The 15,963-nt window shown below is 32.6% G+C and overlaps 1 protein-coding gene across 9 annotated transcripts in view; it reads left to right on the forward strand.

The window, feature by feature from the left end:
* Positions 1 to 15,963, forward strand: part of LARP4 (La ribonucleoprotein domain family member 4) — a 151,800-nt gene that overhangs the window by 110,255 nt on the left and 25,582 nt on the right. For all 9 annotated transcript variants that reach the window (XM_023535496.1, XM_011368321.2, XM_023535493.1 and 6 more), the window contains 5 exons: positions 1,518 to 1,593; positions 4,575 to 4,711; positions 5,695 to 5,798; positions 8,624 to 8,734; positions 9,492 to 9,545. In XM_023535496.1, coding sequence (XP_023391264.1) covers positions 1,518 to 1,593; positions 4,575 to 4,711; positions 5,695 to 5,798; positions 8,624 to 8,734; positions 9,492 to 9,545 — 482 coding nt within the window. The remainder of the gene's footprint in view (positions 1 to 1,517; positions 1,594 to 4,574; positions 4,712 to 5,694; positions 5,799 to 8,623; positions 8,735 to 9,491; positions 9,546 to 15,963) is intronic.

The raw sequence follows: 15,963 nt of genomic DNA on the forward strand, positions 1-15,963 counted from the left end.
ATCTGAAGTGAGTCTCTTATAAGTAACATGTAGAAGTCTTGTTTTCCTTTCCATTCATCACCTCTTTTAGTTGGAGCACTTAATTCTTTTCCATTTGAGGTACTTATTGATAGGAATGTAGTTATTACCATTCTTTATTCTTGTTTTTGATACATGTTTTTTCTTAAAGAAGTCCCTCCAACATTTCCTGTAATATTGGCTTGGCGGTGATAAATTCCTTCAGCTTATTTCTGTCTGAGAAGCTCTTTATCTGTCCTTCAACTCTAAATGATAGCTTTGCTAGATAAATTATTCTTGGTTGTAGATCCTGGGTCTTCATTCTGTTGGCCACACCAGAAACCAAGGCCAGCTGCCTCCAGTGTGAGTCTAGGCACTGCTCAGCTGGGAGCATATGACTCAAAGAGGATATACCTGGATGTGGCTTGGGTGGGGCCATGAATTGGGGAAGGCGGGGTTTCAGGGAATCTACTGGGTGGAGCGACCTCTGCTATCCAGTTTAATGACATCTGGGCTATGTCTGCGCTGTGTCTGTGTCCGCACACTGGGTACAGGGAGGGCTCAACAGGGGACAGTGGATACTGCTGGCACTTCTGTACAGAGCGAATCTCGCTTGGCCCTCACTCCGACAATGTCTCCCTGTAAGTTTCTGGTGCCAGCATGCAGCCGAATCAGCACTGGTACTCAGTGAGCAGGCCTGTCACTGGGAAAATCCGCTGCTGCTGCTGGCAGCCTCTGTCTCACTCAGCCACTCAGGAACAGGCAGCCCCACGTCCTTGCCCCATCCTGCCTTCTGCTGTTGCAAGGTGCTTTCTTGGATTTCTCCTTAGTTGTATGGCTTGTTCATCTAGATCCCAGGTGATTTTTCCTTGCTGCTGCTCCTTGTTTCCGTCACAACTTTGATTTGGTCTCCAGAGGGATGAACAGAGCCTCTATCAACGCCATTTTGGTTGCCCGCCAAGAGACCGAAGTTTAAGGAGTGTGAATGACATCATATTTACTACCAATAACACAGATGTGTCTATATATATTTTGTATTAGAAAGACTGCATATATTATAGAAGTAGAATCCTTATCGTCATTTTAATGAAGTTAATATCGAATATTAAATTAGATATATTATATATATATTCCACCTTGTGTAGTTACTGTCTTCAAATTTAGATTACTATTACTTTTGTCCTTTGAGTTTTCATTAAAGTAATAAGTAGTTACCACATTTTTAAAGTATTTAGGGTAGTATTTTACAGTATAGTAGCCAAGTACGTTTAGTATAAATGGTGCTTTGTTAATTACTTGATAAAATAGTATTTAAACTGATGTGAAATTTATCCAAAGAATGAAGAATAGATAAGTTGGAAAAAGTTAAACTTTAAGCTATCTGAATTCTAAAAATAATTAAATATAGTTTTGTGATAGTTTAATTTATGCATACTTTGTGGCTTATTCTGAGTGCAACAATATGTAAAGTTTACCACTTATTTGGTATTAACTTTTCCCCTCTTGTTTGCTATCATCAGGAGAAAGCAATTCAGCAATTTCTGCAGAAGACCTAAAAGAATGTCTGAAGAAACAATTAGAATTCTGTTTCTCACGGTACACTATCATTTTTTTAATTGGTATTTCTGGTTTTTTGAATTTTTTGGTTAGTAAATGTAAAATATACCTGTGAAATAGAGTGGAAGAATGGTGGTTTTAATTTCCTTCAGTGACATATTTTGGTATCATTCTTCAGTATATTTCTTAACTAGATTTAAAGATGTATAGTTGGATATGCAAAGGATATATTCTCAGTAGAAAGTAGTGAAATTTCTTAGATACTTTCCTATGAACATATTCAGGTTTAGAGTTCTCAAAAGAGTGGTTGTCTCTTAATTTATATCTTTAGTAGTTGGCTGTTATAACCTTTGATCATAGCATTGTTTTTAGCAAAGTAGGTGGATGTCACTGAATTTACATAACCAGTGTCTTCTATTAAATAGGGAGTTCTTTCAGGCAGATGTTTCGGGGTGTCTTATTTACAGATAAGAATTATGTAGGTATATTTACACCTTAGACATCTTAAAGCTTCAATACATAGAACTACCCCTTCCAAAAGAAACAGAAGTTTTGATATGCATGCAAATATAATGCCTTCTATTTTTCCTACATCTGGTAAGAGGTAGGATTAGTGAACCAATTTTTTCAAGCTAGAAACCTGGATTTTATCGTAGACTTTTTCATTTCTTTACACATAACACACCCTTGACTCAGGTTTAATTGATTCTTCACTTCTTCCTAAAAAATCTCCCTTTTCTTCCCCCTCTTTTTTATTTTTTTGTTGTCTTAGTCTAGTACAGCCCTAGAACAAAATCTGGAGCCTTCTGGCTTGCTTTTCTCTAGTCATTTTCTGTAACATAACTTGTAATAGTTATTTTAAAATCTTTGTCTATTAACTGGATCATTTGTATGTCTGCTTATAGTCTGAATTTTTCTCTTGATTTTCTGTCATGATTTCCTGCCTTTTTGTATGTCTTACAAGTTTTGATTATGTGCTGGACATTACATATAAAAGTAGCTAGAAGCTGCAAGTGACATAATATTTCCCTCTAGAAAAGATTTAAACTTTCTTCTGATAGGCAGAAGCAGATTGATTGCTTCAGTTCAGTCAGGAGTTAATCTGGGTCAGGGCCAAGTAGCCATTTTAATTAGACTTGGTCCACCTGTAATTTATGTCTGTTCCTTGGACATGACCTTCTCAGGCTTTTGATTTAGAAGTTGGCAGTTTTCAATTACCTCAGTCCCAAAACACCAAAGGAGATTTAGTTCTGTTCTTCAGAGATTTGAGGTTAGCTGTTTAGCTTCGTACCCCATGAGCTTCAAAATCTGGCAAATGTCTTATGGGGGAGACCTGTCTTAAGTTTGATGCAAGTTTCCTCCTTCCACTAGAACTTCTACAAGAGATTTTATTCTGCCTTTTAAACCTGGCTCCCATTTCATCTTTTTCCTTAGAATTCAATAAACAGTTGTATGTTGAGGGTTCCTTTAGCTTCTACTTAATAATGCCAGTCTTGTGCAACTGCTCAAGGTTCTGCTGGTTTTTCTCTGGTCCAAGAAAGAAATCTTTCTGGAATTTTGTTTTGTCCTTGTAGCTTCCACAGCTCTCCTTTATCTTCAAAAACATGATTTTTGTAATTTATTCAGGCTTTTTTAGTTGTTGCAGTGGGAGCTCTTGTCATGACCTACTACATTCTCCTCAGAACTGTGATACAATTCAAACCAGCTGAGCAATTGACATTTGTAGCTCAGCAAAATTGCCATTAGTACATATCATATATTAGTTATGAATATTAAAATCCTAGATGTTACATCCATTAATTTGACTTACTTCTGTGAGGTACAGTTTCTTTAAGGGTTTGAAACACTGTTTTATAAGAACAGACCTGCTAAAAGTCAGAGTTGATTTAGGATATTAGTTTTTAGTTATGCAAATAATATGTTTACAGCTGTCTTATTTTCAAGTTCTTAAAGAATATCTTATTGATTAGGGTGATATTAGTATGTTCTTCCTTTGACGCTGAAGTGAGCTTAACCTTTACTAGTGTCTTCTCTATTCTCATTTTTTCTTCCCAAACAAATAAGCACCACCTGTTGACAACTGTAACCTTAAAAAAGTAATTAATACTCTATTTTAATATAATTTGAATGTAAAGACCTTTGACCCTTCTTTTTTGCTTGTCACTAGGGCTTTGAAACACATTTTTTAACATAGATCCTTCATGGAACCTGTATTCTGGGTCAGGGGAGGCAAAACATAAACATATTAAATAATCAACTTAGAAGTGAGTTGGGTGATAAGCACTATCACCTAAAAATAGGAAAAAAATAGAGCAGTGTAAGCAAGGGAAGGGGAATCTGGAGTGCTTTAAATTTCAGCATTAAATAAGGTGGTCATTGTGAATGTGGCTTTTAAGTAAAGATATTTAGCTATTTATAACTAGGCTGCTTCAAAAATTTGATGTGACCAAGATGCATTTAATTTTACTTCAGTTTGTTAAACACAATTTTATGTGTAAGATAGAAGTATTTGTATCTTTTTTAAAAAAATGTATCTTAGAGAATCTTGTCTTAATTTTAAATGTTTTACATTTATTATTTAAATTTAAATAGTCAAACATATTTATTTTTTAAAATGCAAACATTCAGAAACTTAAAATCCTCCACGATCCAACTTATGTTTTAAACTGTATATTCTAACATCAGTGAAAGAATGTTTATAAGATGGAACTATACTATATATAATATTTGGTAACATTCTCTTGAATTTAATATTAAGCCTCATTCCATATCAGTATAATTCCATAAAATACTTTGTTTAAAACTATTGGGCCCAATGTATTTGGGGATTGAGAAACTTTCTGGAAGTTGATAAAGTATATCAGTTGTATATCATATATATTTTCATAGTTCACTGTATTATTTCTGATAGCATAATTTTTTTCCCTTAGACTTGGTGACAGAAGTGAATAAGGTACCTCTTTAGGTGCTGTTAAAGAATTGTTTGTTTTATAGAACTGTTGCTTCTGTATTTTTTTCAGAGAAAATTTATCAAAGGATCTTTACCTTATATCTCAAATGGACAGTGATCAATTCATCCCAATTTGGACCGTTGCCAACATGGAAGAAATAAAAAAGCTAACCACAGACCCCGATCTAATTCTTGAAGTGCTGAGATGTATGTAAATCATACCTTTTAGCTTATTTTTTGAAGTGAAAAAATTAAATATTCTTTCGATGTCTGATCATACAGGGAATTGTTTTAACTCCTTGTTTTTCACTGTTCTGTTTCAATAATTTGTCTTTTATTTTTACTAATATGTAGTTTCTGTATTAGTTCTATACCTTGGTTATTCATCTTGATACCCACTTATGCATATAAGCAATTAAATCTCAAGCCATTTTTTCTTAACTGCTTGTTTTGTCTCCACTTGTCCTTTAAGGGAACTGTGGTGTATTCTTTCTGAAGAGACTAGAAATAAGTTTTGGCTATGTGCTACTATCTTCATTCAATATTTCCTCAAAATCATCTAAAAGATGGCTTCTGTGTCTCTGTATAGTATGCAAGTAAATACATTAAAATCAAGGAAAAGATTATAATCATTTGTGCGTAATTCTTGGTTTAACTGCTTAGACTGTAATTTTAAGAAGAATTTCTTCACATATTAAAGCTCATTACATTCCCTAGAGTTTGGCTAATGCAAATACTCTGATTTTTGTTCTCTCAAAGTAAAGAATTTGGTAATTGTATACAGGGAAATTACCTTTTTAGGTAAGTGTTATATGCTCTCTGAAGGTTTTTTTTCAGCCTCCACATAGGGTCAAGTCACAAAGTAGATACTCTGAATGTTTGTTCAAAAAATATTTGTTTAAAGAAGAACAACTTGTCTATGGCCATGCCATCCTGAACACGCCCGATCTTGTCTAAGCAGGGTCGTGCCTGGTTAGTACTTAAATGGGAGACCACCTAGGAAGACCAGGTGCTATAGCTGTAAAAATAAATAAGTAAGTAAGTAAGTAAAATAAAGGATGACAACTTAATTTCTTTAGGATATTAGCCTCTGCTAATTTATTTAGTTGGAAATAGAAATGAGCAGTTTTTTAGTGGCATTAATATATCTGTATGTCACTTTTGAATAAAACCATTTTTTAAAATTTCAGCTTCTCCCATGGTACAAGTTGATGAGAAGGGCGAGAAAGTGAGACCAAGTCATAAGCGCTGTATTGTGATTCTTAGAGAGATTCCTGAAACAACACCAATAGAGGTAAAACTAAATATTCTTTACTTTTTAAACTGGAGAAGCTAAACAAGCAAAGTATGTCAATGCCCTCATCAGTTACTGTGAATAGAATAAGTACTAATTTGTTTTGTAAATTTTGAAATACTTGAAGAGTTGGACAGAGGAAGGAAGAAGATATAAGTATGTTCTTATAAGGATAGATTGAATATTGCACTGAGACTAACTTTCAATTTATTGATTTGACTGAATGGCAATTAAAATATAAATAGACTCTTTTGGGAACTTGAGGAGTCTTCTGAAAGAAGAAATTTAGATAGGAATGAAGAAGAAAAATATGAATAAGGACTAATGGATAAAGACTAATGGTAAGCAAAATATAAAGCAAAGCTGCAGCTATAAAGATGATATGGTACAGGTACAAAAATAAAATAATATTTGAATGAAATAATATAATCCAGAAATAGGCCCTCTTCTACAATAATGTATGTATAATAACAGTTATTTAGTAATTAGAGTCTACGAAGTATTACACAATGTACTTTAAGTGTAAGGTTTTATTATCTCTGGTTTACAAAGTTAACTCAGACTTAGGATGGTTACATAACTTGCCTAAGGACACATGGGTTGTTTCAATGACAGTTGGTTTGAAGTTGATCTCTGATTCTGAAGCCCATGTTTCTTAACCACTAAGCCACATAACTTGGCACTAAGTTGTTAACGTTAAGGCATAATACATTAGAGATGGGAAAGATTAATCAGTAACTGATATATAGTAATTGATTAACCATTAACATTTTTTGGACTCTTGCTGCCTAACACTTTTGACACATTGGTAATTAATCTTTTTGTCCAGATTCATTTAGTATTATATCTCCAGAAGAAGTTTTCTTAAACTTAGAATAAGAGAAATTAGAAAAAAAAACTGTCACTAGATAGATCTTCGATATCAAATTACGAACTATATATCAAAGGTAACAAATTGAAAGGAAGATTTCAGGATGCTAAGAATATTTGCAATATTAAGAAACAACATAGAGTATATTAGCCTGAACCCTAGAACCAAACTTCCTGGATTTGAACAACTTTTTTACCTGCTAGTTCTTTGACCTTGGATAAGTTATTTAACCTTTTTTGCCTCAATTTTCTCATCTGTTAAATGGGATAATAGTAATATGTAACTCCTAAAATTGTTATGAGAATTAAGTGAGTTAGTATATGAAGAGCTTAGAGTAATACTTTGCATATGAAAAAAAACACTCTAAGGTTAGCTATTATTATTTTTTTATAGTATTATAATTCATAGTCTGACTACATAAGGAGCGCACCCACATGAAAAACAGTAAGTGAAGGGAACAAGACATCAACATACTGTTCATTAAAAAAAACAAAGGAAGGGAAGTACAAATGACTAAAATAGAAAGTCTACCTAGGTAGTAATCATGAAAATTGGGTTGTGACCTTAAAGATTTCTCTTAGGTAGAATAAATTTTTGATTACTTTAGATCCAGACTTCTCTTATATTTGGGAAAGTAAATCTATAAACCTAATTCTTCCTAAAAAATGATAAAGGCTGAAAATAGGGATTTTATTAAGATTTTAAGAAATTCTTTATACGTTTGAAGGGAATTATAAATAATTAGAGAATATTTATGGATTTTTGAAAGTGGAGATCAGAGAGTGGCAGACAGTGTAACAGTTCCACAGATAGTTCAGAAATGTAATTCTGGACTAGATAGGAATTTTAAACTGAACTTGGCGGTATTTCACCACGTTCACAAATGTTACGAGACTCAGCTGATTGATCACTTATTTATTTCAAGTAGTAGTTGACTCAAAATTTCATCACAAGTAGAGACAATTTTTTAAAAAATTAAATGCATTAAACATTTGAGGGAGTTAGAATACAGGTTAGACTTCACTGTTGTCATGTCGATTGTCCAATCAGCTTAGTAATTTTCTTTTTTAAAACTGATACCTAGTGATATATTGTGGGACATTTAACAAAATCAGATTCTTTTGATATTTAGGAATTATTGGTTGCTACTAAATTTTTCCTTGAACTCAAATAGATATTTAACAAAATGGAGTTTGGAGATACACAAATCTGGATTTGAGTTCCATTTTATAGTAGTATGGGTAGGGTAGACAATCCAAGCCATCATTTCCTCAGCTATAAAATGGAGATGATAAAATCTTTGGCACAGGATTGTTTTCAGGAGTAAATCACAGTGTCTCACCTTGGATGATATTTTAGCAGATATTGTTTCCTTTCCTTTTATGACTTTTTGGGAATATTTAATGTTCACATTGAGCTTCTTTTTTTATAAATTTTGTTCAAGCTGTTAACTGTTATACACTTCTGAATTTTGGTAATCTTTTTCTAAATCCATATATTTCTTGGAATTTTAGTTATATCAGTTACGGAAAAGAGAAAATATCTTTGCACAGAGTTCATGTCTATGAATGATTCTGTTGTACAGCATCTGGATTGAATGAGAATGCATGAAAATACTTAGCACCTAGAAAATGTTAATGGAGGACATACTTTTTTTTGATAATGGCAAGACCGGAGAGATTTTACTGTAAGGAAAATTTAGCTTGCCAACTAAGAGTGAAATGCTTCAGTTTTGCTGATTATAAAATAAGATTCTATTGCTAACTCATATGTAAAATTTATGCTATAACTGTACATGTTTTTGTTTCAGAACATCATCTACTCCCAATAGAAAAATGGGCAGAAGGCATAAACAGTTAACAAGTAAATAAAAAAGGACAAAGAGACATGAAGAGAAAAAAAAAACTCATTATTGATATATTTTTTAGAATTAACTGAAGTTTTTCTTTTTTAGGAGGTGAAAGCTTTGTTCAAAAATGAAAACTGTCCCAAGGTGATAAGTTGTGAGTTTGCACACAACAGCAACTGGTATATAACTTTCCAGTCAGACACTGATGCACAAGAGGTAAGAAGAAAACTGTTCTGATTTTAAGCCCTAGTGATGAAAGTAGTAGTGGGATATTTTAATTGAGAAAATATATATACCTACAGTATGTTTGCAAAGATTGTTGAGCACCTTGTTTACCTTTTTGGTTTTGTTTATTAATTGGTTTCCTTTTTGATATCTTCCTAAAGCTTTTTCAGTTTCCCTTTAAGAACAATTTGTTTTCTATCAAAAAAAAATTAACACAGTTTTAAAATTAACATGTGGATTGGAAATTATGTATTCAGTAGTTAATATTTATAGTACATACTAGGTCCACAATAAATATATACCTACCTTACTGATTCTTGGAATTTTGACATCATGATTTTACTCTTGTTACCAAGTCCTACTTAAATATAAGAAATATTCTTTTGAATCAAAAACATATCTAATAGCATTTTAAAACCACTCAGTGATTTTTTAAAATTCTTCACCTTGGAAAACTGATTGAACCATTTTAAAACTGATACGTAGTGACATTTGGGACTGTTTTGAATTTTTTGTATTTTATCTGCAGTAATCCATAGAAGCTAATCTACAGTAAATGTGAACTGCAGCTGAGGTCTTAAGTTTTTACTTTCTCATTCTCTATCACCTGCATAATGGAATCACCTTCAGAATTTTTTATTGTATAGTTTAGACATAGTTGCTAATACTGAACTCTCTTGATAAAATAAAGATGTTTTTAATGAAGTGTTTGAATACTAATAAAAGTTCCTTTCTGCTTTGTTAACAGGCTTTTAAATACTTGAGAGAGGAAGTTAAAACATTTCAGGGCAAGCCAATCATGGTAAGAAAAGAAACATTTGTAAGTAAGGCCATCATGAAACAAGAAAGTTTTTTGTTATTTGAAAATTTAAAAAGCACATGGATAATATTTTATAGAACCGGTAATGATTTTAAAGAAATTTCTGGCTCTTGATGTGTTCCTTCAGAAAATTAGATGATGGTGTATCAGAATACTTTCTATACAGCAGTTCTTTCCAAAGGCACAACTTCAAACAGCATGAAGTTTTAGACGTTGAACAACATGTAAGATAATCCCAGATCTCAAAATGAGAAGTAGAAATATTTTTTAGTACTAAGATGGAAAACATTTGCAGTACTTTCAACCTCATCTCAGTTCACTGCATCATCACATTAACATTTTAACCATTTGAGAAACCTGGGAATTGTCATTAATGACACTTGTTCACTGTCTTTATATGTCTAATCTGTCCTCAGATTCCATGAAATCTGCCTTCAAAACTTCTTTCACTCATTATTACCATTGTTTAGACTTGAACAACTGGATAGCCTTTTAACTCTTAGGTCTTCAGCTTTTTCTCTCTTACAGTCCATTCTCCACATTACTACAAGAGCTACCATCCAAAATAGAATACTAAACATACACTTAATTTTGACATGTTCCTCATTCCCTGTGTAGTATAATAATATTTGTAAGTGCAGTACATTGTTCTTACTAACTCTTATTGAGCTCTTACTGTGTATCCATTTCTGTTATAAGCACTTTAAATGTGTAGAGTCATTTAATACTTACAAGAACCTAATAAGGTGTAGGTACTCTTATTTTCTCTGTTTTACTGATAACGAAAATGAGGCATGAGAATCAACTACCCAGTTTCACACAACTAGTAAGTGAAAGAACCAGAATGAAAGAAGGTTCCATTATTTATTCAAAGGTTGTATGTCAGACACTGTTCTAAGTACTTGACATATTTCTCATTATTGCTGTGTGGTAGGTGGTATTATTACTTTCAGTATTACAGATTAAGCTATCAGCCAGTTGTTTTATTTCCTCTGCCTATAATGCTGTTCTCCCTATTAAATCCTTTCCCTGCTTTCGGCTATGAAAACATTCTCTGGGTCTTCGAATAGCTTTAACGTTTGCTATGTTGGATTTAGGTCTTTGAAATGTCTGGAATTAATTTGGTTTAGTATAAGACAGAGATGTAATTTCATTTCCTCCCCATATTTGGAAAGGTAATTGTCTCAGTACTTATTTGTTGAACAGTCTGCCTGTCCACAAATTGCGTGTAATGTTGCATCTGTCAGATCTGTTTTGGGTTCTTTATTCTATCAATCTCTGCTGAACCAAAATCATTTGCTTTAATTATCATAGTTTTTAAATATCTTTATTTCCTTATGTAAGTTCTTCCTCATTATTTTTTAGGACTGTCTTGGTTATTCTTAGATCATTACTTTTTCATATGAATTTTAGAATTTCTAATACCAGCAAAACAACCATACAGAAACTATTGGAATAAATAGGATTGCATTTAATTTATTGCTTACAATGGGGACAATTGACAGTTTTACCCTACATTATTCAATATTATGGTAATGTTTTTATGATACATTTGTCTGTTAGTTCAGGTATATTGTTTTATAATTACTCCCTTAAAGTAATTTTTGTTGCTTTTTTGCCCCCTCTCCTTGGTATCTTAGTGATTTTTTAAAAAATATGTATGCAGCAATCTTGCCTAACTCCTTTATTATATCTAATGGTTTGTTGGGTCTTTGGATTATCTGCTTGAGAGATTGTATCAACTACAAATAACAATATTTTGATTATTCCTTATACTTCCCATTTTATGTAATTTAGTTTATTGCTTTTGCCGAAATTTCAGGTATAGTGGTAAAAATTGTGTGTGTGTGTGTGTGTGTGTGTGTCTGTTTAGGCGAGGCAACCCTTGGTTGACCTCACAGATTGTAAGGACTTTGTCAGCTTACAATCCCTTATTTTTAATTATTTTTTTATGTTTTATTTTTTACACCTACAGCATTTGGTCTTCCTAGGTAGTCTCCCATCCAAGTACCAGCCAGGCCTGACCCTGCTTATTAGCTTCAGAGAAAAAATATGTATATATTTAATTATAAGTATTTTTCTTCTTTCTCTGCCATTTTGGTTTTTATTCATGTTTTTTTTTTTTTTTTTTGATTAGTTACCACATAGCAATGTTCTTGCTAGGAGATTTACAGCTTCACATTAATTTTTATATTATTCATTAAAACCAAATGACTTAGCATCCAGCAAAACAGGTGCATGAGCCAGCCATCCTATATATTACAGTTCTTGATGCTGCTTTAACCCTCAAACTCTTTGATCTTGGGAGTATCAAATTACCTCTAAGGTCTTGGTTTGTTTCTTTGAAGTATGCATGCTTTTCATTTCTGAAGTTCTGTTAAGTCAAAAGTAGTGATCTTGGAAGACATAAAGATTAAGAGAACAGTATTTTTCCACCTGTTTTTTCATCTGTTGCTAATTTTATTTATAAGAGGCAGTGCTTCATCCTGTTTCAGTTGACTTTTTATAACTAAGACTATTAAGTTTTATCTGGGTTTCATATAGGTGATACATGTCATGTAGAATAAGTATTTCTCTATATATTTGATGTATATTTACTATTTCAGAATTTTAAGTGTGAAAATAATAACTGCATATGTTAAGAAAGTTAAACAATATTAATTAATTAAATCTTCCTCTCTCAGATTCCTTCAGTCCTTTCCTCCAGAGGTGATGAGAGAGTGGTTTTATCTGTTCATTTAGGAATTTTCTGTCTCTCTTTACCTAAATGGAAATGTGCAATAGACACTCATTTGCTCCTTTCACTTAATAGAGCTTCAGTATATTTGTAGTCACCATTGTTTCAAGTATACACACAACATTGTTCTTGTGCATCATGATTTAATTATTCATTTCTCTACATGTACGAACATTGTCTCTTTGTTCACAAATAATATTGCGGTGAATACATTTTTTATGCTTTTGTTAAAAGTTTTTTATTGTGGTAAAATATACATACATACAGTTTACCATTTTAAGCATAAAATTCAGTGGCATTTAGTACAATCACATTGCTGTGCAACCATCATCAATATTTATTTTCAGGACTTTTGCATCATCCAAAACAGAATCTATACCCATGAAGCAATAACTTCCCATTCTCCCAGCCCATAGTAACCTCTATTCCAGCCTCTGTCTTTATAAATTTGCCTATTTTAGATACTGCATACAAGTGCAGTCATGCAATATTTGTCCTTTTGTGTCTGGTTTATTTCACTTAGCATAATGTTCTCAAGGTTTATTCATGTTGTAGCATATATCAGAACTTAATCACTTTTTTATTGGGTTATTTCAACCTTTTGGCTATTGTGAACAATGCTGTACAATTATCTGCTTGTGTCCCTGCTTTCAATCTTTTGAGTATATACCTAAGCACATTACTGGTTAATTTTTTTTTTCCTGGAAAGGAAAAGATTAATGGGGTAGATATTGGTCTCAACACTGTTCATAATGGTGTCATAAGTGTTGGAAGTATTACTATTTTTTATAATAATTTTTTATCTTTCAGTTATGGTCGGCATACAGTATTATTAGTTTCAAGTGTACAACACAGTGATTAGATATTTATATAACTTACGAAGTGATCACCCTGATAAATCTAGTACCCATCTGTCACCATACATAGTTATTACGATATTATTGACTGTATTTCTTATGCTGTACTTTATATCCCCATGACTACTTTGTAGCTACCAATTTATACTTCTTAATTCCTTCCCTTTTTACCCACTCCCCCAACCCTTCTCTGATCTGGCAACCATCAAAATGTTCTTTGTAACTGAGTTTGTTTCTGTTTTGTTTATTTATTTTCTTTAGATTCCACATGTAAGTGAAATCATGTGGTGGCTAATGTAATTCTGTGTTTAGCATTTTGAAGAGCATGAAACTGTTTTCCACAGCAGCTGCACCATTTTATATTCCCAGCAATACAGGAGGATTCAGATTTTTTTTGCATCCTTACCAACACTTGTTATTTTACACTTTTTTGATAAAAGCCATTTTAATTGGTGTAAAGTGGCATCTCATCATGGTTTGGACTTTCATGTCTCTAATGACTAATGGTGTTGAGTATCTTTCCATGTGCATATTCGTTTGACATTTCTATATCGTTTTTGGAGAAATGTTCTGTTGAAATCCTTTGCCTTTTTTGTTTGTTTGTTTTTGTTTTAAGACTTTATTTTAAATATTTACTTTTCAACTACTTGTTTCTAGTGATTCAAAGTACACTAAGATTTATTTTTATGGATTATCATTCTGGAAACTTACATGAAATCTAGGTCTGTTAATTTTTTTAAAAATTTCAATTACAGTTGACATTCAGTAGTTTATTAGTTTCAGGTATACAGCATAGTGGTTAGACATTTATATAACTTACAAAGTGGTCCCACCAAGAAGTCTAGTAACCACCTAGCACCATACATAGGTTTCACAATATTATTGGCTATATTTCCTGTGCCGTACTTTACATCTCTGTGACTATTTTGCAACTACCAATTTGTACTTCTTAATCCCTTCACCTTCCACCCAGTCCCCCACCCCACCTCATCTGACAGCCATCAATTTGTTCTCTGTATCTCTGAGTCCGTTTTGTTTTGTTTTTTAGATTCTACGTATAAGTAAAATCATGGTATTTGTCTTTCTTTGACTTATTTCACTTAGCATAATACCCTCTAGGACCATCTATGTTATCTCAAATAGTAAGATTTCATTCTTTTTTATGGCCGAGTAATGTTCAATTGTGTATTCATTTGTCTAGCAATAGACACCTAGGTTTCTTCCATATCTTGACTATAGTAAATAATGCTGTAGTGAACATAGGGATGCATATATCTTTTTGGATTTTTTCAGATAAATACCCAGAAATAGAATTGCTGAGTCATATGGTAGTTCTATTTTTAATTTTTTTGAGGTACCTACATACTGTTTTCCATAGTGGCTGTACCAGTCTGCAATCCCACCAACAGTACATGAGGATTCCCTTTTCTCCACATCCTCACCAACACTTGCTGTTTGTTAAATTTTTTGCTGATAGCCATTCTGGCAGGTGTGAGGTGATAATCTCATTGTGGTTTTAATTTGCATTTCTCTGATAATTAGTGATGTTTATTGGCCATCTGTATGTTCTCTTTGGAGAAATGTCTATTCAGGTCCTCTGCCCATTTTTTAATCGGATTACTTGCTTTTTTTGGTGTTGTATGAGTTCCTTGTAAATTTTGGATATTAACCCCTTATTGGATATATCAATGGCAAATATCTTCTCTCATTTGGTAGGTTATCTTTTCATTTTGTTGATGGTTTCCTTTGCTGTGCAAAAATTTTTTAGTTTGATATAGTCTCATTTTTGTTTCCCTTGCCCAAGGAGATACATCAGAAAAAATATTACTAAGAGCTTTGTCAAAGTGTTTACTGCCTGTGTTTTCTTTTTAGGAGTTTTATGGTTTTGGGTCTTATATTTAAGTCTTTAATCCAGTTTGAGTTTATTTTTGTATATGGTATAAGAAAGTGGTCTAGTTTCATTTTTTTGCATGTGTCCAGTTTCCTCAACACTGTTTATTGAAGAGACTGTCATTACACCATTGTATATTGTTGCCTCTTTTGTCATAGATTAATTGGCCATATAGGCTTGGGTCTGTTTTTGTGCCAGTATCATGCAGTCTGATTACTATAGCCTCGCAGTATAGTTTAATACCAGCGTGATACTTCCAACTTTGTTCTTTCTCAAGATTGCTTTGGCTATTTGGGGTCCTTTGTGGTTCCAGATGAGTTTTAGAATTATTTTTTCTAATGCTCTGAAAACTGCCATTGGTATTTTGATAGGGATTGCATTGAATCTATTGATTGCTTTGGGTAATGTGGACATTTTAACAATGTTAATTCTTCCTATCTATGAGTATGGTATATCCTCCCATTTATCTGTATCTTCACTTTCTTTCTTCAGTGTCTTATGGTTTTCTAGTGCAAGTCTTGTAATTCCTTGGTTCAGTATTCTACTTTTTTGATGCAATTGCAAATGAGATTGTTTTCTTAATTTCTCTTTCTTACAGCTTGTTATTGGTGCATAAAAAATGCAGCTGATTTCTTAATGTTAATTTTATATACTGCTACTTTACTGAATTCATTTATCAGTTTCAATCGTTCTTTGGTGGAATGTTTGGGGTTCTCTATATATATGTTATTCATAAATAATGACAGTTTTACTTTTTCCTTTCCAATTTGGATGCTTTCTATTTCTCTTCATTTTCTGACTGCTGTGGCTAAGACTTCCAATACTGTGTTGAATAAAAATGGTGATAGTGGACATCTTGTCTTGTTCCTGATCTTAAACAAAAAGCTTCCAGCTTTTTACCATTGAGCATGATGT

Source organism: Pteropus vampyrus, unplaced genomic scaffold (genome assembly GCF_000151845.1).
Source record: "Pteropus vampyrus isolate Shadow unplaced genomic scaffold, Pvam_2.0 Scaffold140, whole genome shotgun sequence".
In the NCBI taxonomy this organism is placed as follows: Eukaryota; Metazoa; Chordata; class Mammalia; order Chiroptera; family Pteropodidae; genus Pteropus; species Pteropus vampyrus.